At 34.5% G+C, this 25,216-nt stretch overlaps 4 protein-coding genes across 4 annotated transcripts; 1 reads left to right on the top strand and 3 right to left on the bottom strand.

Annotated features, from left to right (window-relative positions):
- The first annotated feature begins 292 nt into the window (after positions 1-292).
- Positions 293-5,973, top strand: LOC121237583 (E3 ubiquitin-protein ligase At1g12760-like). The gene is given in 6 exon segments (XM_041134398.1): positions 293-1,128; positions 2,337-2,459; positions 2,926-3,058; positions 4,784-4,816; positions 4,818-4,949; positions 5,260-5,973. Coding segments are annotated over 6 exon segments (1,164 nt in total). The 5' UTR covers positions 293-559; the 3' UTR covers positions 5,434-5,973.
- Positions 5,974-6,189: 216 nt separating this feature from the next.
- LOC121237629 (BON1-associated protein 2-like) lies at positions 6,190-7,186 on the bottom strand. The gene has a single exon (XM_041134463.1). It carries the CDS (start codon positions 7,068-7,070, stop codon positions 6,483-6,485), a length of 588 nt encoding a protein of 195 aa, XP_040990397.1. The 5' UTR covers positions 7,071-7,186; the 3' UTR covers positions 6,190-6,482.
- A 7,167-nt stretch (positions 7,187-14,353) lies between these two features.
- Positions 14,354-17,507, bottom strand: LOC121237587 (bifunctional UDP-glucose 4-epimerase and UDP-xylose 4-epimerase 1). The gene is made up of 9 exons (XM_041134403.1): positions 17,080-17,507; positions 16,744-16,793; positions 16,353-16,488; positions 15,933-16,034; positions 15,553-15,780; positions 15,276-15,357; positions 15,038-15,120; positions 14,862-14,953; positions 14,354-14,626 (listed from the first exon to the last, which is right to left on the bottom strand). The coding sequence occupies exons 1-9, from the start codon at positions 17,272-17,274 to the stop codon at positions 14,542-14,544; spliced, it is 1,053 nt and encodes a 350-aa protein (XP_040990337.1). The 5' UTR covers positions 17,275-17,507; the 3' UTR covers positions 14,354-14,541.
- Positions 17,508-19,463: 1,956 nt separating this feature from the next.
- Positions 19,464-24,801, bottom strand: LOC121237544 (transcription factor MYB3R-2-like). Its single transcript, XM_041134330.1, has 7 exons — positions 23,675-24,801; positions 23,143-23,197; positions 22,703-22,760; positions 22,147-22,241; positions 21,907-22,010; positions 21,517-21,645; positions 19,464-20,831 (listed from the first exon to the last, which is right to left on the bottom strand). Exons 1-7 carry the CDS (start codon positions 23,800-23,802, stop codon positions 19,625-19,627), a joined length of 1,776 nt encoding a protein of 591 aa, XP_040990264.1. The 5' UTR covers positions 23,803-24,801; the 3' UTR covers positions 19,464-19,624.
- Positions 24,802-25,216: the final 415 nt, after the last annotated feature.

Raw genomic sequence — 25,216 nt, 5'->3', positions numbered from 1 at the left:
CTTATTTATGATAGATAATTGATTTGATTTATATATCTCAAATCACATAAAGAAATATATATTAATCTGTATTTTTTCTAAATTTTTATAATATTTTTTTTGAATATAATCACATAAATTATAAAATTATTTTAATAAAAGCAGGGAATGAATAATTGAATGCGTACATATAATATCGACTTACAAGAGAGCTATTCTGATCGTAATAGCTAAGGGATGTCATTTGATTTACTTCGTACTATCCGTTACCGCGGTTACATAAAACCGTAAGTATAGGAACTACCGTACCTGAGACAAAACAGAACAAAAAACAACGAAACAGAAACAAAACCCTCTCAGGAGCATCATCGACATCATCAAATCATTCTAATGATGGGCCTCCCCTTCCTCCCAAAGATCTCAAAACAACCCTTTCTTTACTTTCTTCCATTTTTGTAAATAAATCTCATCATCTTCATCCAAAATACGAAATTGTCGGTTTCGGCATGGGCTGACGATTCGACAAAACGACTTAGGGTTACAAACTCCTGAAAAAAAATCCCAGGCTTTATCCTCACTAATGGCTTCGACAAGGTCCTCCAACCGTTCCTCCTCAAGCTCCGACATCGTCGATACGACGCCGTTGCTCAACAACTCGAGCGGGTCGGGCGACGAGACAAATCCAAGCCGTCTGTTTGTTCAGCGGCAGAGCCTGCGCCAGGCAGCTCGGTTTCTGAGGCAAGCCAGCAGGGGCCACCGGATGATGCGTGAGCCGTCGATGCTGGTGCGCGAGACCGCGGCGGAGCAGTTGGAGGAGAGGCAAAGTGACTGGGCGTACTCGAAACCCGTGGTGGTCCTTGACATCATCTGGAACTTCGCCTTCGTGGTAATTGCTGCAACGGTCATGGTCCTCAGCCGGAACGAGTCGCCAAGGATGCCTCTCAGGCTCTGGATCGTGGGCTACGCTCTGCAATGCGTGCTACACATGGTTTGCGTCTGCGTCGAGTATCGGAAGCGCCAGAGAAGGCGTCGGAGCCGGTTGGCGGCATTTAATTCTGTGGAAAGTGGTGGAAATTTGAGCACGGGGTCGAGAGAGGATTGGGGGCAATACGTAACATTGGCGGAGCATCTGGATGAGAACGGCACCGGGTAATTTTGTTTTAGATAAATTTCCAAGCTTTATGGTTAATTTGATTGTTATTTGATAATTTCCTTCCGGTCTCTTGTTTTATCCGCGATTGAATACACTATTGATCTCTTGTATATTTCCTTTGCATTCTGGTTGTGCCCCTTGTACTTTTTTTTTTTTTTTTTGCCAAACCACGAAACTTTTCATTTATCACAAGTTGCGAAATTGGGGCAGTTTATTTATTGGCTTGTGTGGATGAAAATGTTTTTGAGTATACTTGGAAACTATGGTATACTTGTTTAAATATTCGGCATCCTTCAGGCTTCAACTATCATCATTTCATGATTAATCAACAATTTATTATGTTTTTACTTATCTGCCAATCCTTTGTTACCACACAAGGAGAAAAAAATTAAAAGGGTGTTTTATACTTGTTAATATCTTTCTCGATGTATAATTATAAGGGCTGGTTATTAGGCAATCCAAAAACACGGATGTGATGGTACTACCGTATGACAAGATACTTTGTCATTAAGATTGCTTATATAGTCATGTGTTTTTAATGACATGGTTTCCAATAATAGGGAACCCCTAGGGGTTGGCTCAAGTGTTAAAGGCCTTGGTCTTGGTGGTATACTCTCCAGGTCTAAGGTTCAAATTCTCTTGGGTGCATACAATTTCTAATGGCCATCGAATTGGGGGAACTTCCCCTTGAATTACCCAATGTGCACGTGTGGGAAACTTGTGCAACCCCATGATTAGTTGGGACTTTGTTCTTGGATGGCCAATGCGAATAAAAAAAAAAACAGGTTGGGAGTACCATGGCCATGGGAGTTCCTAATAATTACTTAGTAATATTTACCCCATATATATATATATATATATATATATATCATTTCTACCACAGACATTTCTGCATTACGGTTTGCTATGTTGAAATTTAAAGAGAATGTGGTTTCGACATATTTTCCTGATTTATTTGCTCTTGGATCAGGATTGTGCTGTCTGTGTATGAACTTACATTTACTAATCAAAAAAGTGAATGAACTTCTATTTTATATTTTTTGAGATTGCAGAGCACATGAGCGTATTTGTAATATTAAATATTATGGGGTTCATCATATTCAGTATTGAATTGTCTGTTACTTGATTCTCTATATGGAACATTTCATTTCATTTCATATGGTATTGCACATTATGTACTCATCTTTTTTTCTATCCATTGTAGAAGTGTTGCAAAGCATCTGGAATCTGCAAACACAATGTTTTCATTTATCTGGTGGATAATTGGATTCTACTGGGTATCGGCAGATGGTCAAGCTTTAGCGCAAGGCTCTCCTCAGCTTTACTGGTACTTATTGGTTCTCTCTCTCTCTCTCTATAAATATATATATATATATATATCTGAAGTTGAACCTTGAGGCCCTGTTTGGATTGTAAGATTATCTCATCTCATCTCAATATCAAAACACCACAAACACAAACACTTTTCAATTTCAAATCTTCAACTTTTTCATCAAATCATTACAACTTTCCCAAACTTCCAAATAAAACACAAAAAAATTCAAATCTCAAAACAAAAATTATATTAAAAAATTATTCTAATAATATTTGAACTTATAATATTTTTATGGAACTTTTTCTCTTTCATTTCCCTAAACCCCATAAAACATCTTAACTCAAACCATTTCACTACTATTCACAAATTTTTCATCTCATCCCAACATCCAAACGAGGCCTTAGTTGAAGTTGCATCTTCATCTTTTTTTTGAATGGCCATTTGAATCTTATATTGGATAATCCGGTGTGTTGTGCAGGTTATGTATAATTTTCTTGGGTTTTGATGTGTTCTTTGTCGTTTTCTGTGTTGCACTGGCATGTGTAATTGGTATTGCTGTTTGCTGCTGTCTTCCATGTATCATAGCACTTTTATATGCTGTGGCAGACCAGGTACTTTGCATATGCTGCTTTCTTGCCATAAGCACCTTATTTTACCACATCATACGCTTCTTTAGTTTTTCATCTCACACAAGTTACATATGCTACTAATTTATGTTTGGTTTGCGAATAATATGCAATTCTAGTTTAATGTGGGATCAAAATTTGAAACCAGAAAGAGAATCATACCCAGAACCTCCAACTGATCATGTCTTTATTTAATTCTAAGCTCTGATTAAATATTAGTTATGAATAATTCTATCAACACTCACTAAGCATATTACTTTTGATTCAAACTAAATGGAGGTTAGATATGAGAAGCCTGCTATGATGGAGTGGGTTCTGCAATTATTATCCTGGCAAAGCTCTAAATGTAAAATCTATTATGTTCGAGTGTTTTTGGTTGAGATCTTTGATATTTGACAACTTTTATGGGGGAATATATAGAAATTGTTGTTTGGATCCACCTCTATTCTAGTCCCACAATGAATTGAATATCTATACACCTTAGAAAGCAAGTGGAATCCTCAGTTAGTATATGACACATATGGTTATATATGACTCTATACTTCTTGATGTAGCTAATGAGGGAACATTAAGGGGTTGTTTGGATTGAGAGCCTCTCAACTCATTTCATCTTATTTTATATAATCATTACTACTTTCTCAAACTCTCACACAAAATACAATAAACAATTCAATTTTTCAAATCCCAAAACAAAACTAATATTCTAACAATATTTTATTCAACTTTCATCTCATCCCATCTCAACTCACTATCTAAACCTCCCCAGGCCTTGTTTGGATTTTGAGATGAGATCATATGAGATGGGAGATCTGTGAATAGTAGTGAAATGGTTTGAGTTAAGATATTTTATAAGATTTTGGTAAAGGATAGAGAAAAAGTTAAATAAAAAAATTATAAAGTTAAAATATTGTTATAATATGATTTTTTTAATACTATTTTTGTTTTGAGATTTGAAAAGGTTGAATTTTTTCTGTGTTTTGTTTGGGAGTTTGAGAAAGTTGTAATGATTAGGTAATGATTAGATCAAAAAGTTGAAATTTTGAAATTGAAAAGTGTTTGCATTTGAGTGGTGTTTGGATGTTCATATGAGATGAGATGGGTTGAGACAATCTCAAAATCCAAACGGGCCTAACCCAACAGAGCCCTTCTTTCTGGCCAGGTTTCTGGTCTTATTTTCATTAGAGCCCAACTTTCCCACATTGAGTAGCTTTTAAAGGACAAGAGAAGACCACCCCCCCCCCCCCCCCCCCCCCCCCCCCCCCCCCCCCCCCCGCGTCCGGCCGGGCGCATGGCATCTTCTTCAAAACCATCTTAAACAAATAGTCTTATTCAAGTAAATGGGGCTTACGGTACATTTTGTAGTTTCACGAGTCATACACATGACCCCCTGAATTTTCTAAAGATAGAGCTCATAGCTTTTTCAGTGTATGCTTCATGGAGCTTTTGAAACCCAGTTGCAAGAACTGGATATCCCAACTTGTTAATGCGGTTGCCTCACAGGGAGAGGAAGTGTCATAACTACAGCTCATTGCCCATATTTTATGTTTCTTCTGTGGTGTATCACTTGGGATAATATATAACAGTTAGTTCTAAACTTGTGCTTTATGAATAGTGTAATTTCTATTGATGTTCTTCCTCCCATACCACTTGTCTTTTTTTATTTTTTTTTTATTTTTTTAATTCTGATCTGATCACCTATACCCAAAACAGGAAGGTGCTACAAGAGAAGATATTGAGCAGCTCAAAAAAATACAAATTCCAAAAGATTGGAGATAATGAGAAACTTGCTGGTGATGTACAAGGACTTCATGGAGGAATAATGACTGAATGTGGCACTGATTCTCCCTCTGAACATGTTCTTTCACCGGAGGATGCAGTATGTAGTTAACTAATTCTTTTTTTTTTTTTTTTGGGGGGGGGGGGGGGGGGATAACTTTCTTTCTTTTCTTCTCATATTGTCTTATTATTATTGCCATTATTCTCCTTATTATCTTTCTTTTTGGCAAAATGAAATTTAACATTTTCGTTTTTCAGAAACTTGTGCTACAACCTTTTTCTACAACTAATTAAGCATAATTCATTGTAAAGCTGGATTCTATTCAACATTTTGGCGGTTTATAAGAAATCTGTGTCCTCATTAAGATTGGTTGCATATTTGACATTATGCTAATGACAATTATTTGTAGGAGTGTTGCATCTGCCTCTGTGCTTATGACAATGGGGTTGAGCTTAGGGAACTTCCATGTGGTCATCATTTCCACTGTGCCTGCGTTGACAAGTGGCTATACATTAATGCTACCTGTCCTCTCTGCAAGTACAATATTTTGAAGAGTAGCAGCCATGCTCAAGAGGAAGTATAGTAGACTTCCCACTCTCAGGATATCATGCATGGCATGCCGGCTGGCGATGGGTAGTGCTGGCTCTGAGTGTTATCTTTATGTGCAGCGTGTCAATAGACTACCCAACCTTTTTAGATCCGTTGCTGTTACCGTGGTGGTTATGTTCTCTGTGTTAGATGTAGTTGCAGTTTTTTTACTTTTGTCGTTGTCGTGGTGGTGGTGGTATCAACATTGCAGCTTTCTTTGTCCTTGCCTTGGAATCTGTCTGGGAGTGCTCGTCTACAAGGGTGTTTGCCAATGGATCGATCACCACTTTAGTTGTCTCAAAATCTGTTGTGCATTTTCCTTTCCACACATGAATGTTATTGTTTGGGGCAAATATACAACTTGGTATTTCCTATAGTCAATGGCTCTTCTATGTACCTATTTACTCTTGTTGAGGTTCAGTAACCCCCCCGGATTGAAACGAACTGCCTATTTGAACTCAAAACATTGTAAGAGCTTGTTGGTATTGAGGGTAATCAGAAAAATTTGTCACTGGGAATCTCAGTTTGGGAAGGATCCGTAGATTTTCTAGGTAATGCTATAACTTATCTGGTAAACCTAATCTGATCTGTCCTGATTATGACAATAATTAATGATGCGTCTTGTCTGAGGAGCCTCAGAAAGAAAATATATATATAAATGCATATGAAAACACAAATAATGTTAAAGAGTAATCCATCAAGAAGAGAATGCAAATGTGAACACATGGCTGAAATTGGATAAAACTTGAACTAGGACAACTTAGGAAAACTATTAATTTAGCAAGCCAACTAACGCAACAATACACCCCCATCATATCAGAAACAACTAATGATTGCGGTTTGCGAAGTTGCTCTGTCTTGGTAAAGGGTCATGCTTTTTCCCGACTAGGGACACAAGAAAATGACCCCCATTATGCAGTAATCAGACTTCAAACCCCACACCCAAATCATTGACACAGTATATTCGATGCCATTACACGCAGGAAAATTATTTTCTCACATTTTCCACTCATTTTCCACTCAAAACATCTTTTCAACTAGGATCTAACTTGTGGTTGACATACACATAATCCCCTCGCACTCCCCCATGGGTGTGAACAACGTCGCCGGTATTCCAATTACCGTTCGAGACGTGTCATTTGTCGGTGACCCCCCCGAAGCTACAACCCTTTGTCCTGCAACGGAGGCTAAACTTTCTAACTTTATGGCAAGGTTGACAATCCCATGGCACCTTGAACCGTCTCGAACCCGCAGCCGGTAACTCAAGTACCGGACGGACCCAACCGGCGGCGACCCAATATCGTAGACCGGAATCTGACACCAACCCAGTTGAACCTGACCCACAATAAGCCTCTTGGTGTATAACCGGAGATAAATGGCGGAGTATCCGTTTGCAAAGAAGGTGGTGTCCAGAGGGATACGGAACTTGTCGCCCCAGGTGGGGTTGGTCCCGCCTTCATCGTCCACCCTTGTTTTGTACACGCGACACTTCTTCCGACTGGGTGGTACCATGGTGAAGGCGACGAAGGGTCTGATACGGCGTGAAAAGAGAGTAAAAGAGGTTGTCTCCAGTCCCTCCGCTGAAAGCACGACGATCTCCAGGATGAACTCCGGTTGATTTTCCCTCGCCATTTTGGGTTAGTAGCGATAGAGGAGGACGAAAGAGTTATGGGTTTATATTAATTACATTTGATGGATTTCTTGGGAATTTCAGAGGTTACTCGCACTGCAGCTTCCCCGTGGAATGGAAAGTTTGTGAACAGTAGAAAAAAATATTTTTAAAATATTATTTTTTAATATTATTATTATTTTAAGATTTAAAAAAATTAAATTATTTATTATATTTTATGTAGAAATTAAAAAAAATTATTTTAAAATTTAAAAAAATTAAATTATTTATTATATTTATGTCAAAATTTAAAATAATTATAATAATAAAAATGAGATTAGTTGAGGTGATTTCCTCAGTTCGACTCCAAGACAAGTTTAAGAATATTTATTATTCTACCCAAAAAGCTTCAAGGCATCTTAAACATTTTAAAGTAGCATGGAATTACTCTATTTTATTCGTTTCCATTGATAAACACTTTTTTGAGTCTTAGGAAGCATCGTGAAAAGTCTTGCAATTTTAGATATAATATTATACGTATTAAATACAATATCAATTTTATCAATTTCTTTTTGTTTTTAATTGAAATTTTAAATTTTAATTTATCAATAACTAAAGCAAGCAAGCAATATATATGTATTGTTATGTGATTAAAAATTATAAATTTAAATTTAAATTTTTTTCCCTTAATAAATTGCAAAGAAAAGTGTGCGTGATTAAATGCCCGTGACTCACCTTACACACGTCATTTGCTTTTCCTTTTGGTCCTGATTTTCCACAAGATTGGCTGTCAGTATACGGTTCTTGTCCGGAGCTTTTTTCTGTCCATGCATTATTACCGCTTGTCACGTTTCCTCTTTGATCTTCTGGAAAGATTTAACTCATTATTATCACATATTATATATTTTTTTTTAATAAAATATATTATAATTGATGAGGATAATAATTTAATTAATTTAAAAATAATAAAATTAAAAGGTTAAAAATATATATATATATATATATAATGTATGAAGATGATGAATAATAAATCTCTTTTTTCTATTTTTCATTGGGCCAAATACAAGATTGAGTATTTTTTTAAAAAAAAATTAGATAAATCTAAATATGGTACAAAAAAATTATTTTTTATTTAATGAAAATGTATAGAACTTACACGCTACAAAATTGTATATAATATTATTTAAAAAAAAACAAAATTGATTTTGAATATAATCAACTATACCACAAGCTATATACTTCTTCCATAGAGTAATGTTTGTAGCACTTTTTCATCAATTTTAAATATTTTTTATCTAAAAATAAAAAATAAAATTTAACGGATAATACCATTTCATTATGAATAGGATGATGATGTAACATTGACGGAGAAACACGAGAATCCATTTCGAGTTAAATCCAAATTCCAAAGCCCAAAGTCTATTTAAAACAGGATTGAAAAGGAAATATGTCTCAATTCTACCTAGTCAGAGCTAGAACTAGACGTATAAGCTAAAATAGCCAGCTGTCTTCGGTTTTTAAAATAATTTGACCTGCAGTAATTTTTGTGTATTTTTTTTATATATTTTATTATTGTGCTTGGTTGTATATTTTTTTAATATAAAATAATTATTTTAATCAATCAGTGCACAAAAATTACGTTAAAACGACTTGATATGACAAACAAAACTCTTTTTTTCTAGCGTGTAGAAAAGGCAGGTGCAAGAGTATTTCAGCTTTGCAGTACTTGGTGCCCACTTTTACTACGGTGGAACCCATGATGGAGACTTATATGTAACATTATTTTTTTCTTAATACATGTAAATAGGTTGCAACTTGTAGGTTTTATTTATTTTGGTGAAATATAAAAGAGATTGATGCATTTATAATTTTTTATAATTATTTTATAATCAATCATTCGTTTAATATATATTTATAAAAGGTTAATTATTTTCCAAATAATAATGTCAAAAACTGTCATTATCCAATCATGTTACAAGCATTTTCCTGCAATCTATGCAACTTTTTGCTGATGAGTTCATGAGCACTTGCAGTCTTGCACTTGCAGTCTTGCAACTTGCTGATGAGTCCATGAGCATTTTCCTACAAGCATTTTCCTGCAGTCTTGCATGCTTCTATATGCTACATAATTGAAATAGTAATATAGGTACAATTTTAGAATGCGAAAGTTTTATAAACTCTATTTGAAAAAAAGTAAGATATATATATTATTAAAAAATGATTTTTATTGAAAGAAATATACGAAATTTATAAAATTTAAAATTATAAATATCATTTCCGAAAACAATCCCTACCCTCTTAGATTTATTGCATCCAATACACAGAACACTTGAAAAAGATAAATTTAAAAAAATAATAATAATAACTAGCAAAAATTTATTAAAAATATTGAAGACATCAAACAAAGTTGAAGGAAGCATGGACAATAAAGTTGACTCCCGTGCTTGATAAGTTGATAATCAAAAGTTGACTCCTGGCTCAACTGACAATTAAGTGTTGGAAAAAGATTAATGTTAAAGTAACCGGACAAATTCTTACGAGAGTGCCTAAGGTTTTTTGTTTTTATTTTTATTTTTATTTATTTTTATATTTAATGATTAAGAAAGTATTTTTAATGAATTTATAATTTTTTTTTAAAATTTTAAAATAATTTAAAAAATACTTGAAAGAACAAACATAAAACACAGCTTAGAAAAAAGCGGATTTGCTTTTTTTAAATACTTGATAGTTAAAGAAATGTATTTTAATAAATTTATGAATTTATTTTTTAAATATTTATAGTGATGTAAAAAATACTTTAAAATTTTGGATTTTGCCTTATCGGTAAGAATTGTCCGGCCATTTTTTGATGAGTCCATTATCATCCCATCATTTTATAATATAATCTTGATAATAGATTTATAAATAAAATTTTATAAATAATTGTTAATTATTTAATACTATATTATAAAATGATAAGACGATGATAAATAAATGAGTCGGACTACTCTGCCACTCAGAGTAGCCCGCTCATTCTTACTGCACAGTTGTTTTTGAGTTTTTATTTTTATTTTTATTTTTTGTCATAATTTTTTAATATATTTAAATATTTTTTTAAAAAAAAATAAATCAATATATTTAAAATTATTTATTTAATCATTAAGTAAAAATTAAAAAAAAATAAAATTAAACAGTATACTTGAACAGTTACATGGGAGCGGAGGGCGGCAGAGTAGACTTTTCCTAAATAAATAAGGTCATCCTCTTTCGATGGTCCTACCAGTTTGCATCGGAAAATACGGCTCAGAGGGGGAATGTCCAGTGGGTTTTCTGCAAGACACGTGTTGGCACGTTCATTGCCACACAAAATATATCAAATCAAGACATGTGTTGGAAGTTTTTTTTTTTTTTTAGATACATGTGTTGGAAGTTAAGAAATGATTAGGGGCTAAAAAAGAATTTTCATTTAAAAAAAAAAAAAAAAAAGGAAGGAGGGAAAGAGAAATAACGGAGACAACGATTGTTAAAGTTTTTTTTTTTTTTTTTCTTTGAAGTCTTTGAACTTTGAAGACTTCATTTGTTAGAGATAATATCAAAGTAAAGAATATTTGAATTTTGATGTTATATTATTTTAGAAAAATATATTTGTACTCATGAATTATATAACTGTCGCTTAATCGTTATAAAAAAAATGAATAAATATAGAACATACATGAAAAAATTAATTTTTTAATAGTGAGCCTTACTTTTTTTTTCAAAGCGATTACGCGGCGTTTATGCACTTCATGATTGTATGTAGAATTATTCATTATTTTCAAGTCGGTATACATCATCCACATGATTTAAATAGCAAGATTTGATTTGTAAAATTTAAAATTTATATTTAAAATTAAATTATGGCATGTAAGTAATTTAGTAGGTGTGTTTTTGTAACGACCTGACCCAATAATTTTAAAGTTAGAATATTGATCATTTTTATTGGGCCAAAATTATATTTAATGAGCTATATTGGATAAGTTCACAAACGACAAATTATTGAAATTAATTATGAGTTTTAATTAGATTCAATAAGTAGCTTAAATCTCATTTATTATTTATTAAATGAGTTATACTCTTTTTAGGATTTAAAGATTGACTATTAGAAATTTATTTCAATTTCAAATATCATTGATTGAAGTCCCATACGCAGCCTCAATCATTGCTAATCCTACATTGAATGAACTACTTTATCATATTTTTAAACTCAAACTCTCTTATTGAATGATTGTGACCGAGTCGAACTCGAACTCGAACTCAAACTCGTTGGCATCCTATTCCAATAGGGATACAACTCTACAAGTCGTTTTCACGTTAAAACTCTTTAACCTACTGCCTTCTCAAACTAAGTCATGCACGCCTCCACCTTCCACTAGGATTCATGCCCTAATATAACTCTCTTACAATTCTATAAATCATCTTCACATTAAAACTCTAAAACCGACTCCTTATATATACGCTCAGCCCCATGCACTTTACATGTGTCTCATTCTCCTTCAAGCCCCAGTGTAGTTTATGCTTATCGAAAGTCACGCAGAGTACTTCTAGTCCACCAACATCCCTCACGTTTTCTCTCTCCTTCTACTTCACTTGATCGATTTCATGTTGAAAATATTGGATTAACGCTGCGAGGTAAGTAGTATGATCATACCCTTACACGTATGTACAGTAAATAACATGTATTTTAGAAAAATATTGCATGGATGCCCTCTATAGGAAGCCCAATTTTACGTATCTAAGTCATGATAAAATTATGAAAACTTATGATTTCACGTGGAGAATTATGCATCAAAATATTTATGAAAAGTCACGATTTTATGTGAGAGTTATGCATTAAAATATTTATGAAAATCCATGCATGATTCTATGTGAAAATTTATACATTAAAATATTTATGAAAAATCATAATTTTATGTGAAGAAACATGTATTCTGACGTTTTATGAAAGAATGTGATTTCACTTGAAATATATGATATGACAAGTATGCAAGTATGATTATGATAAAGTATGAATAACAAGATACGTAACGGCCTATGTTATGATATGAAAATGGTACCATATGTTATGGGCGTATTGCATTACTAGGTTGTACATACTGGTAGTGCACACAGTGTGTTTTCCTTGTATATGGATTTCACAACATGCGCCCACAGATGGAATTAGAATCTACTTAGATTCACTAATTCTAACTCACATGGGTCAACAATAGGTACCAACCTATGATAAGTGAAATATGAGTTCATATTCATGTTATTTAAGTATGTATTCATGAGTATGCATATTTTTCAAAAAACCTTATATTTATTATGTTTACTATATGATGTGTTATATATTGAGTATTTAACTCATTTTTAGTTTGATTTTATGTTTTTAAACCACCCCAAGACCCAAGTAATGATATTTATAAAGATGAGACTACAGGACATGACTTAGTCTAGGGAGGCGAGGCAGGGGCAGAGGCCTAAATAGTTTATGTCATGCTCAATTTTATGATTTAATGTTTAATAATTTATTTTAATAAGTACATAAGACTTTATTAAAATTAAATAAGTGATTCCGCATACTTTCTTTTAGATTTTAAGTATTTAATAAAGGTTGTATTATAAAGAATCTTTGTACTTGGCGTTTCTTTTAGAATAAAAGAAAATTTTTTTAAGTCAAATTTTGTAGTAGCACTCCGGCTTCTGTAAGAATTTCTGAAAGTGATTTTATTTTTAAACTTAGAGAGCGAGATGTTACAGCTCTACGCATCGACTTGAGAATAACATTTTGATTGATATTATCATAATCATATGATTTGATTTTCATAACAGACAGATTATTTATCTTATTCAAAAGTGTCGATGTCCTATTGTCCTCCTCTCCATCTCTATTTCTATATTTATATATTGATCAGTTTGAACTCGAGAGAGGTGATGAAAAATCAATGTTTTTGTTTGTTTTGATACATGGGGATGGAGAATTCGATTCTTGGTTCTCTTAATGAGAAATCAAGATGTTGTCAATCGATTCAAAAGATCTTAGTGTGAAAAATCAATGTTACACGGATATTAAGGGGGAAAAAGATATCCTAATTCAAAACCATAATGGAGCAAAATGGAAGCACGCCATAGTTTGATGAAACAAATTAAAGTTCTGTACTTTATAATATATACGTAATCTCGTGTCAAAAGTCGACATAAAAGTAGGAAAATTTGAAAACCACTCACCACTATTATGTATTTGTGGCTAAAGTTGTAGCAATAAAACTCATACACTCCTAAGTAGTTTGTCCTCAGATGGAGATCATGTGCACAGCCAATATTCTCCAATGAACTTTTATTTTTCCTTCTTAATGAATTACTCATGCATCCAAGCAATAGATAGTACCTGCCCTTAAATTATATATATAAGCGTCATATGTATAAACTTCGTGCAAATCTTTTATAAAATTAATAGACTATAGTATAAACAAATTATATATATATATATATTTTTTTTTTTAACGAGACACATTTTTATAAAAAATTTATACATTTGAGATTTATACGGCTTGACACGTTCTCTTCCTGGTCCACCTTCTTTGCGCGCTGTTGACACGAAGCTCGGTGCGGAAGGAACCCCGTGGTTCTCATATGCTCTATCCCTCGGGACCAATTGAGAGGAAGTCGGCAACTGACTTTTATCCCTCGTGTTTTTTGTACGGTAACAAAGCATTTTTTTTTTATTTAATATTTTTCATTTTTTTAAATTTTATTCTAAGTATCACTCAAATTAAACATTTTTGTTTTATTTCGAGTTTTTTATTTCTTTTTCTAATCATTACTTAAATACAAAAATTAATACAATTTTTGTAAATTTCAAAACAACAAATAATCTTAAAAAATTATATTCAAACAACTTTTCAACTTTATCTATTCATTTTCGCAAATTCAAATATAATAATTATTTGTAACAAAATATTTATTCAAATTTTATCTTCCCTCTCTCAAAATCTAGTATCAAACAAATTCTCAAATATTTCCAAACATTACCATTCGACTTGACCCAAAAGAGTAGTACAAAAAAGTCGTGTGGTATATGAAACGATACTTGTGAGTTCGCAGAGGCCATTGATCCACAATCAATCACTTTCAGCTTTCCTTCTATGAAAAACGAAATACCATTGATTTCTTAATCATGTTCTGTTTGCTTGGACATGACGCAATGTTCTACCCAATATTTAAAAAGTTACTCGTGAGATTTCAGTGGTTGCCAGGAGCAAGGACCTGCCCCCAACTGAAAGGCATGCTGATTCACAAGACAACAATATGATTGAACCACTTTTGATATTCATTTTCTGTTTTTCTAAAACAAGAGTTGCAGAAACAAGTTTACAAATCTTATTTTTCTAGATGGAAAAGGTAGGTAGCTTAAAAGAATGTGGGACGTGGTCGAGTAGAATGTGATCCGAAGGGATTGTACAACTTTGTATATTACGCACTTAATTAGCATGCCATTCAGGGTTTGGACTGATACCCCCATGGATTGTTGTTTGCCCAATTCCATTGGTCCCTGCACATCTCCTCAATACCATATCTCGCCCTGGAAAAAGGCACCAACTTCGTTGTAAAGAACTAGCATGGCTTATAGACAAACATTATTATCAGCCATTTATCAGCTTTGTAACTCAGGTCACAGAATAATCATTGTACATTCAAGTAGTATGTTATATTAGAAAAGATCCATCTCATTGTAGAAAATTGTATCATAGCAAATAAGAAAGAATATCAATGTCATGCAACTTGGAATGCATAAAAAGCATAGAATAACCACATACTTCCATCCAAGTTCTTTCTCAGCTTTTCCTGTAGAAGCATAAACAGCCGTAGCATCTCCTGGCCTCCTTGGACATAGTTTGATGGGGATTTTCTGAAGACAAAAATTCAGCATGTATTCAATATCTCACACACAGAGAGAGACAGAGAGAGAAAGAGAGAGAGAGATAACACTCACCTTGCCAGAAGCTTTCTCAAATGCGGTGACCATTTCAAGTACTGATGTACCGCATCCGGTCCCCAAGTTGTAGGCTATGCAACCTAAGAGAGTAAACTATCGGTTAATTTACTTTAGCCTTCACCCAAATGCTAAAATGAGATTCTCATAGTAACACCACGATGATGCCTAAGAAAAAGTTAACATGCAATAGCCAGATTCATTAGCAACTAAATATGCGATGATGAAAAATGATTACCAGTATTCTCTGTCATGAAAAGCTTCCGAAGAGCAGCAATGTGGCCATCTGCCAAGTCCATGACATGGATGTAGTCTCGGACCTGTTCATCAAAAACAAAGATACTTAATAACCAATTAATAATACTCTGTCGTCTCAATTGAAATCCTGTGATGACAGAAAGTCAAACAAGGCTTAGAAAGGATTGTAACTGGAATATATAACCATTCATGGTCTAGGTCACACAGGCCCATCCTATCCAATCCTACTCAAAATTCTTTACTAGAAAAGAACATACCGCAGTACCATCCTTTGTTGGGTAATCATGGCCATATACGTTAAGTTCAGGCAATCTACCAACAGCTACTTGTTGTATGTATGGCATGAGATTGTTTGGGATACCCTTCGGGTCTTCACCAATTCTACCACTCTCATGAGCCCCAACAGGGTTGAAGTACCTAAGTAATATAATTCTCCAATCTGGCTCTGCTTTCTGAATATCTCGAGCAATTTCCTCAAGGAAAAGCTAGAAAGATAGAATAAATTGAATGTCAGATAAATAAAGAATCCATACTACTCTGAACACAAGAAATAGCAAATGGGATTACTTATTTAATCTGAAAGGTGGTAAAAGAAAGAAGTGCCAAAGAAACATTATTAAGGACGCAATATAAGTACCTTAGTCCGTCCATAGGGATTCATAGCTTGCAACCCAAAATCCTCAATACAGGGTATTTTTTCAGGTTGGCCATAAACAGTTGCAGATGATGAGAAAACCATCTACATTTCCACATGAAAACATTATTTGCTTCATTAGGGGCAGAACATGACAACATGTGATGAAATTCATGCAAAAAGGTGCACAAGCTAAGATTAAGCATTTCTTTGTTAAAGTTCACCCGGAGATTAATGCTATAACTACCGAGGGCAGGTAAAAGAACTAGACACTGAAGATTACAAACCTTCACAGTTTAGCAGTTAGATATGTTATTCACTTCCGGATATACACTATTCCTCTTTGGCATCAAATAATGGGCGCACAGGTATAAGATTAAAAAACAAGACAGATAAGCTCAAGAAATTAAATCTGAGACGCACCTTTTTGCAATTGTATTTTGCCATAACCTCATAAAGATTGATGGTGCCAACCAGATTGTTATCAAAATAACGGCGAGGGTGTGCAACACTCTCCCCGACAGCTTTTAGGCCAGCAAAATGGATCACAGCATCAAATCTGGCTCAGTATACATTGATACAAAACCCAATGCCAAAAAATAAGCGACAGTGAATTCACATAAGAAACCAAGAAAAGACTCGAATTTCGTTTTCTTCAACAAAAAACGACTCTTAACAAAATTTTCCGGCAAAGAAAAGATACATATATCTCTGAAGATATTTTTTTACATTCTTCGAAACCAGGAAATGATGGTGTAGAAGTCTATTAAGAAAAGAGAGGGGAAAAAAAAAAAAAAAAAACACATCTCAGTACCGTGTTTGGGAAAAGAGCTTCTCCAAGTCGTCCTTATTCCTAAGATCACCCTGCAACCACACCACCGCGTAGTATTATAAGGAAAGCAAGCCAAAACCCCAAACCCACAATTTGGTTGCCAATAAACCGTTAAAAATGGATAAAAACACGAATGGACGGTGTACCAATTCATTTGATCCTGATACTTCTTAATTGAATTCTAATTTTAGAAATAAAAACCAGCACCAGCATTGGCCCAAAATATCCCAGTAATATTGAGTAATTATTTCCCATCATTTTCTCAGCTGCAAAAACACGAGAAATTCCAGAGAGTCAAACACGCGGGAAATGTGATACCAGATGGAATTCTAGTTGCTGAGAAAGCTGGGGCCCCACCAAATCCCGAACCCTATCAACCGCCTCCGTGACAGAATTGTCGAGATTGTCGATGATGGAAACCCTAAACCCTTCATTGAGAAGCTGGACAACGGTGTGAGAGCCAATGAACCCGGCCCCGCCGGTTACCAAAATAGTTTTCTCCGACGACATCATTTAAGATGCAAACTCACCAAACAGAATATTTTTCTCGAGAAAATGAACAGATCGGAATCGAATGGAATGGAGATACTTATAGGAATTTGGACGGTGCGTGTAAGGGGGAGAGATAGAGAGAGGGACAGCGAAGAAAGCAACGAATCGGGTTGGTTTGGATACTTCTATTTTTTTGTTAGTTTTGGCCGCTTTACTTGGCGTACTTTATCGTTCCATTGATCATGTGACTGTGACCGGTCGTCAAAAGTACGGGGCGACTATAGGTCTTTTTATAGTACTGTTTAGCCACGTCGTCTCTCTCAGCCAGCGGCTAAAAAATTTAAAAAATATATAATTTTATTAATAATCACTTCTTTAATTATTAAATAAAATTAAAAATTAAAAAAAAATAAATATAAAAAGAGAAATAAATTAGTAGTAAATGAAAAGTAATCTTATCATTTTTCTTTTTTATTAATTCCAGATTGTCATTAGTTCAGGAGCGAAAATGAAAAGTAATGTTTTCAGCTCATTTTATTAGCAATTTGGTATTTTACATTTAAAATTATGGCACATTCTTCGAATCTTCTGCACCTGGAATTATAACCTTTCGCCCATTTAAAATATATGTATATATATAATTTTTCACATTTTGAAAGATAAGTTTAGCATATAGTTTTTGAAAAATAAATTATTATATTTTCAAGTAGTGCATCGAAAATATTATCCACGTAATTTAAATGGTAAGATTTGATTTATAAATTTCAAATTTTAAAATTTATCTTTTAAATTAAATTATATAATATAAATATTTTCTAGATATATTATCTACACCAACTTATAAATAGAATTTTTATTTTTCAATAATTTGGCCTATTATCTTTATCAAGCAAAACGGTTACCCTTGCTAGATAAGAATGTTTCCATTTTGATTTAAATATGAGTTGAGATAATTTTAGATAAATTGAATAAAATATTGTTAGAATATTATTTTTTAATAATATTATTGTTTTGAGATTTGAATTGTTTATTATAGTTTGTGTGGAAATATAAAAAAATTATAATGATGAGATGAGATCAATTTCCAATCCAAACGGAACTAAAGCTTATTTGAATGTATTGGGATGGACTTTGCTTTTTTAAAAAATAGAACCATTCAAGATTTGGCACCTACAAAACTTGATAAATTTGAACAGTCCAACTGGCTGATCACAAACTAAAAACCAATCGACGAACAAGTCAAAAGACAAAAAAAAAAAAAAAAAAAGTATAGAAAACGCAAATCAGGGTGGCTACTCTCATCGACATGCTGTTCAAAATTTACAACTATGTGAAAGGACCCAAAAAAAGAAAGATGTTCGATGACTTGCAGTTATTAACCGAGGTCTCTGATCAATGACAGATTCGTCAAACATTCAGAATTATGACCAGCAATAGCCAATATATATAGAGAGAGAGGAAAAAGAAAAGAAAACAGAGTGTTATTTATGGGCAATCAATGGATAAAAATCATACTATTTAAGGTGATGGGAATAAAAGAAATAAACCAAGGGGGTTTCAATTCAAACATGCATGTATGTACTATGAACGATTATGTCTATTGATCCATATATATTAGTAGACTTAAGAGGGCTGCTTTACTGGATAGACTACAGATACACATCATCAAACGTAATCCCAAGAAGAAATATATATATATATATATATAAATATATAACATAGCTCACTCAAAGACCCACTTTGCTTTCTTACAAACTTACAGCACAGCATATATTATTAAGCACCACGTGTAAGCACTAGTCAACGTCAGAATAAGGAGCAACAACCACCAAATTTCTCTACGATATTGCTGCAGGCGCGCGCGCGCACACATATATATTATAGACAGCCTCTAAAATCACCTTCTTTTGAAGAAATCTACACCTAATGGCATTCAAATTACTGTTAGTCTCAGGTGACACTTTTTGACAACTGCCTAGTTCTGTAGTCATTTTCACTAGAAGAACAAATGCAACGAATACCTCTTTACATTCATTCCTCTCCATTGAATGCAGTTCCCAAGCTTGTGATAGCTTAAGAGAGTATAATATGCACACTAGAAAATCCCTACCAAGAATAATAAAACAATTCAAGATCTATTGTGCACAACACAGTCATCTCTCCTTCTCAAGCAAGCCTAACAGAATGTAATTTGATCAGATGATGCTGTGTACACAGAAACAAACTGTGAATTTTTTAATACGATCAGATCTTAGTTACTCTGTCCTTGGTAATGGAAGTAGATCTTTGCAATACAGGTTTTAGGCTCAGTTGATAGCCGAGAAAAGGGTAAAAATCTAAAGTAAAGTTAATCACTTACAATCCAATCATTTTAAGGTATCAACATTGTATTTGCACCAATATCAGGATTTTGAGACGCACTTGCAGATACCGATCGGCCACAATTAGCAGGGACTGAATCCTTTTCCAAGTCAAATGCATATTCCAGGCATCTCCCTAGAGACACAAAACCAACTGAAGTTTCAGGTCTATGAAAGAAAGAGCTGAAACCCTGCTTCATGTTTAGGAAGTCTGTACTATTGACATCTTGTCCGCCACAAATAGATGAGACTCGACACTCAGATGTGCAGGTGACATCAGGAATGTTGGCATTACCAGCCTTGGTGGAACTCTTTTTCCTTATTATAGAAGGTGTATTTTTAAAGGTCATTGCTGAGTTCCGTAATATGGACTCTGGGCTGCTACCAGATACATATATACCTTGTTGAAGGGAACCGGGAGTAGAATAACAAAACGGAGTGATCGGATGCCTCAAATAATCATCCGAATTTGGAAATCCACCAGTTTCTATAGCATTAACCAAATCATTCAGCAAAGGTGGCTCAGATGGTGAGCAACCATGATTTGTATCTACAGCATGCAGCAAATCTCTATGGACTTTGTTTTTAATGCAAACATGGCTCATGTCCTCATCAAGTTCCAACGTTATCGAAGTTGTATATAGATTGTCAGATTTATTGCCCACTCTTGTATTCATAAGACCTGAGGCATAATCGCCTAACCTTTTGGGAGATTCAAATATTTTGCCAGCAACAGGAAGAACTTCAACAGAATTACAACATGGTTTAGTGTAGGCAGATGCATCAAAGGATCTAGTGATGATACCAGCTGCAGCAGTTCCTGTTCCATCAAACAGTGTCCCATTTAGTGGATCCAATGGTTCACTTTCCCCTCTTTCTGAAATCTCACCAGTTATAGATTCTGCCATTGAACAAATCTCTCTTCCATAGGCATTTCCAAGAACCAAATCTGTAGGACAAGTGTCAACACTGTGCCCTAAACCCATATCGTGAATAAGAGAGAAGGTTTTTCCAAACCTCTGTCCCTCCACATTAACCTTCATGCATTCAACTTCAGTTTTAGAACTGAAGAAATCTGAAGATGTAGGTTTTGATTCAGGACTGCAGAAACCAGGAGAGATATTTATGAACATATCCAATTGACAACCATCGCTAGATTGTGAATTGAGTTTCTTCTTCATCGAGCAATTCCAATGATTCTTAATTGCATTGTCCGTCCTGCTGATTTTTACATTAATGAACCATGAGAAGATTATAATATTAATGCGTCCATTAAAAGGCATGGATTACTCTATTTGATAATTGCACGCAAACATATGAACTGATATATGGTACGAACGCACACACACATGCGGCATTTTCCCACTTTTCAATTGAACATGACAATACTTAATTTTCGCCCAAACATCTGAGTAACAAACATTCAGGAATAAGATTTCATCGATAATAAAATGAGACGAATGTAATAACTTTTTTGAAGCTTGCTGCAGATGGGGAGCCGAACAACATCATTTGGTAATCCCTACCCAGAAGATAACTCATCCAGTTATTTTTCTCCCTCTGCACCTTATCAATATATTTTGGCCGATACCTGCCTTGCTCAGTCCCTAAATAAGGACAATCTCATATCCAAGAAACCAAAAGGTTACGCTCCCACAAATTTCCACAAATTTCCACAAATTTACTTTTAGCATGACTGCAAAAATTATATAAACTGAATTGTTTCCCTTTGTTATAGAAACACGTCCAAAATAGTTTGCTTTTGAAGCTCCACAAAATCCAATAAGTCAATCTCAATTGGGATCTTTTGACTGTATTGTTGCAATTATATAATATGTATTCCAAGAATGTTACTATTCTATGAGTAGTAATCTATATCGATAAATTGATCTTAGATACATACCTTCCAGGTAGAAACCTTGCTATTTCTGCCCACCTGTTACCATAGATTTGGTGGTAATAACCAAGAATTGACTCCTCCTCATCCGTCCATGCATCTTTCTTTATATCTGGGTCTAAATGATTGTGCCACCTAAAATATTAATATATAATACTATTAACTAATACACAACACAACACAACATGCAGACATACTAGATACTAAACATTCGGCCCATTCAGCTTCTTGCACACTTGAACTGAAAGATACCATCGGGAAGTTTTTATTACAGTATCTGGAAAACTAACAAATTGCACATGAAAGATATGATGGAAACTTAAATACAGGAAATATGCACAGCAATTAGAATGCCTTCCAAAACTGATTTCCTACTTAGAAACATACAGCACCTACCTCTCTCTACACTGCTTGCCTATACGACCTGGTAAGAACTTAGCCATAAGAGACCACCTCTTGCAACCATGCTTTTTGACGAACTCCGTTATACAGTCATCTTCCTGAAAGTCCCAAGACGAAAGGAAAAAAGGACCATGATCGCATATCAATGACATTGAAAATATAAATGAATGAATTATTTCTTCTGGCCAGCAAAACATGCTAAAATACTCGATGTTTTAATTACTTGATTGGTACCTCCTTTGTCCAAGATCCCTTGACAAGTTCAGGATTCAGAACCTTTTGCCAGTGGTGCAAGCACTGAATATCTGAGCGACCTGGGAGATATGCAGCTGTAAAAGAAATATAAACAATTATATGATCAGATTTGCAGAAGAAAATGAAAATTTATGCACTCTGCTTCTGTATGCATACTATCTCAAAGATAGCAATTTATTCAACAATAACATCCATCAAGGAAGTTCCGGCAAACTGGAAATTGACAAGGGACACTTTTCACCAAAAAGACTAAACCTAATTACACTTATCCAATGATGAAACAAAGAACTTCAGCAGGACGATTACAAAACCTCTGGTGCCACTAACATCCAGAGTATTCAGGGTCATGAACAGATCAAACCAACTGAAACCAGATGAATGGTCAGTCATGACTATCTCTTATAACTTTCTTCCTCATAGATAAATGATTTATGGCTGGCATCCAAAAAGAAGCAGTAAACTGTAGATAGTGCACTTAAAATACTACAAGCCCAAAGTTGAAAGCAAGGAAAAAGCCTAATATGCATGCCAATACCTATTTTCTTCCAATTCTTTCCATTGTACTTTTTGACTGCTTCAAATAGAACATTATCCTGTCCATCAAAATTCCAATGGTATTTTCGTTAGAAAACCCTTAAAAGCTGCAGAGGGAGAGAGGGAGAGAGAGCAATGTTCGGAGTAAGTGCACTCATCAAAAGTATTAAATGCTATGCTTCCGAATCCTAACAACTACTGGCAATGTATTTATAAACCGGCTAACTTTGTATTTCAGTTCCTCCAAAAAGTGAAAGCCCTGATCTAATATTCTCCAAGTTATTACTACAAAGTTTATATGGCTATCTGTAACATCTGGCAGTATATTTTGCAGACAAAAAAAAAAAAAAACAAAAACAAAGACAAAAACAGAAAAAAAAAAAAAAAAACAAAAAACAAAAAGAAACTTCAACTAGAAGTCTAGAATATCCAGTGGTTGACCTCTTTTTCTGTCCAGCCTCCTCTTCTTGAACGTTTAGTTGGACCAGTCCGCCTCCTTCAATAACAGAACAGCTCACATCAAATACAAACTGGAGTGATTTCACCCAGAAATAAAGGACATTGATGACCAATAATCAAAATTAATTCAACTACAATGCACTAGAAATTAGCTTCCTCATCCGCTTCGCATCCCAGTGGTTTTTATTGCCCGGCAACAAGCAGACGTCGATATCATAATCTGCTTTGCTTCATTTTACATGTGATAGAAGATGGTCTCTATTCGAAAATCTCTAAACAACAGAAGTCATGGCTTGACTAGCATTTTTCAAGTTTTGACTATTGCCTCGGGCACCACTACAAATGTGGCTATACTACGTATTAGGTGGCTTGTTCAATAAAAAGAATTTAGTATTCACAATTCAACTATGTTGAATGTGAGAAAATCACTAAAGGATTTTATTCTTAAATGGTATGGTAGCTAGATAATCCATTCAGAAATCACTATAGAGGAACTATAGTAAGAAAAGCATACCCTACAACAGATCTTCTTCTCAGAACAGGGGTATCAGAATTGCCATCGGATAAGGAAGAACAAGAAGCGACTCTAAATTCTTTATCTGAATCCATAGAAAACTCCTTCTCATTCTTAATCTCTACCATGATCTTTCTCCTGAATTAGTTAGCCAAACACACCCTGAAAATTAAAGCGGATCTCGAACATCAAACAAAGTACAAACAATCCAGCAGTATGTAAGGAATATGAAAATAAATTACCAAGCAAACCAACTGAAACCTAAAGCAAGACACATTTAACGAAAATTCAGGCCAGATTTCTTCGATATCATGTTTGCTTCCCGGGGAAACCGAGTAACCGAAACCGAAAAGCAATTAAAGCTAAGTTTGAATATTTGACTTCCTCGAGACTCGAAAAAAAACCTAGAAAACGAACGACTAAAAACTCTCATTTTCCTACGTTTCTCGGAAACCAAACATCAACCAAAAAAATGGGAAAAAAAAAACCGTAAACAAGTCCAATTATGAATAGCACAAAGCAGAAGTCAACAACATAACGTGATCATGCATAAAAGTGAACGAATCAACCTGAGAGTAGAAAGCCTGAAGAGTTTCTCAGAGCGGTTTCTCCTCCTTAAATGAGACTCCGAAACTGTAACCGCCAGAGCCAATGAGACACCGAATATATAATAACAAAAGTACAAGAAAAGGAAGTGAACGAAATGCAAGAAGTTCTGAGATGTTAGAATAAAGCAGCGACGTCGTTGGGAAGGAAGCAAGCCACGAAGTAGCAGAGAGCGAGGCTCTGAGGCTGATCAGAGAGCTCGTGAATGTGCATGGATACTCATGGAGGAGGTTTTGGCAGTGGCTCTGCTCCTTTCTAAACTCGCCCCAGGAGCCTCATTATTTGGGATACGGGTCGGACGGGTCCAGAATCATGATGCTGGACTCGGATCATGTTGGGAAGAATCTGGCCTGACCCATAAGCAGGCTTGATTTGGTCTGAGCCCTTTGGTTCAGGCTTGGATAACAAACCCAAAGAAAAATCAGATAAATATATGCATTGGATCACTTTTTGTCTCACTTTCTTTTACCCACATGTACAAAGCCTGTTTGCAATTACAAATCCAGACAATATTTGGTACCTCCCGCAATGTTTTTCAAGCCGAAGAAAAATATTATGGAAAGTTTATAATAATTAAGATTTCAGTAAATAGGAGTGTTAAAGCTATAAAAAAGATATCATAAAAGTAAACTCACTTTTAAAGTCCAAAAATGACACAACAGACTAGAAGGGGAGAGATTCATTCCCAGCCAGCTGTGACGATTCAGGCCTCGATCGGTGTGATTGTACGGTGTCGATGCCTACATCTATAACTGTGAAATGAAAATAAGTGTAGAGAAGATAAAGAGACCATGACACATATTTACGTGGTTCGGCGTAAAGCTTACGTCCACGAGAGTTTTGGGGAGGAGAGAGTCCACTATAATATGCTTATTTACACTTTTTCATAGTTTCTCGTATTCACTATACAGTGGAGATTTAAGCTCTATCTTTTGG

This window comes from Juglans microcarpa x Juglans regia, chromosome 6S, assembly GCF_004785595.1.
Source record: "Juglans microcarpa x Juglans regia isolate MS1-56 chromosome 6S, Jm3101_v1.0, whole genome shotgun sequence".
NCBI lineage: Eukaryota > Viridiplantae > Streptophyta > Magnoliopsida > Fagales > Juglandaceae > Juglans > Juglans microcarpa x Juglans regia.
Note: the sequence above shows the minus strand (reverse complement) of the source record. Positions and strands in the feature narration are given on the sequence as shown.

Excerpts from the sequence above, each read along its gene's own strand:
- LOC121237587 (XM_041134403.1), bottom strand. The coding sequence starts at position 17,274 with ATGATGTCGTCGGAGAAAACTATTTTGGTAACCGGCGGGGCCGGGTTC. Across the intron at positions 16,035-16,352 it reads CAAAATACAATTGCAAAAAG|ATGGTTTTCTCATCATCTGC; the intron begins GTGCGTCTCAGA and ends GTGGAAATGTAG. Across the intron at positions 15,358-15,552 it reads CAACAAAGGATGGTACTGCG|GTCCGAGACTACATCCATGT; the intron begins GTATGTTCTTTT and ends TTTGATGAACAG.
- LOC121237629 (XM_041134463.1), bottom strand. The coding sequence starts at position 7,070 with ATGGCGAGGGAAAATCAACCGGAGTTCATCCTGGAGATCGTCGTGCTT.
- LOC121237544 (XM_041134330.1), bottom strand. The coding sequence starts at position 23,802 with ATGGTAGAGATTAAGAATGAGAAGGAGTTTTCTATGGATTCAGATAAA. Across the intron at positions 23,198-23,674 it reads AGAAGAAGATCTGTTGTAGG|GAGGCGGACTGGTCCAACTA; the intron begins GTATGCTTTTCT and ends CTGTTATTGAAG. Across the intron at positions 21,646-21,906 it reads GGCAAGCAGTGTAGAGAGAG|GTGGCACAATCATTTAGACC; the intron begins GTAGGTGCTGTA and ends TTAATATTTTAG.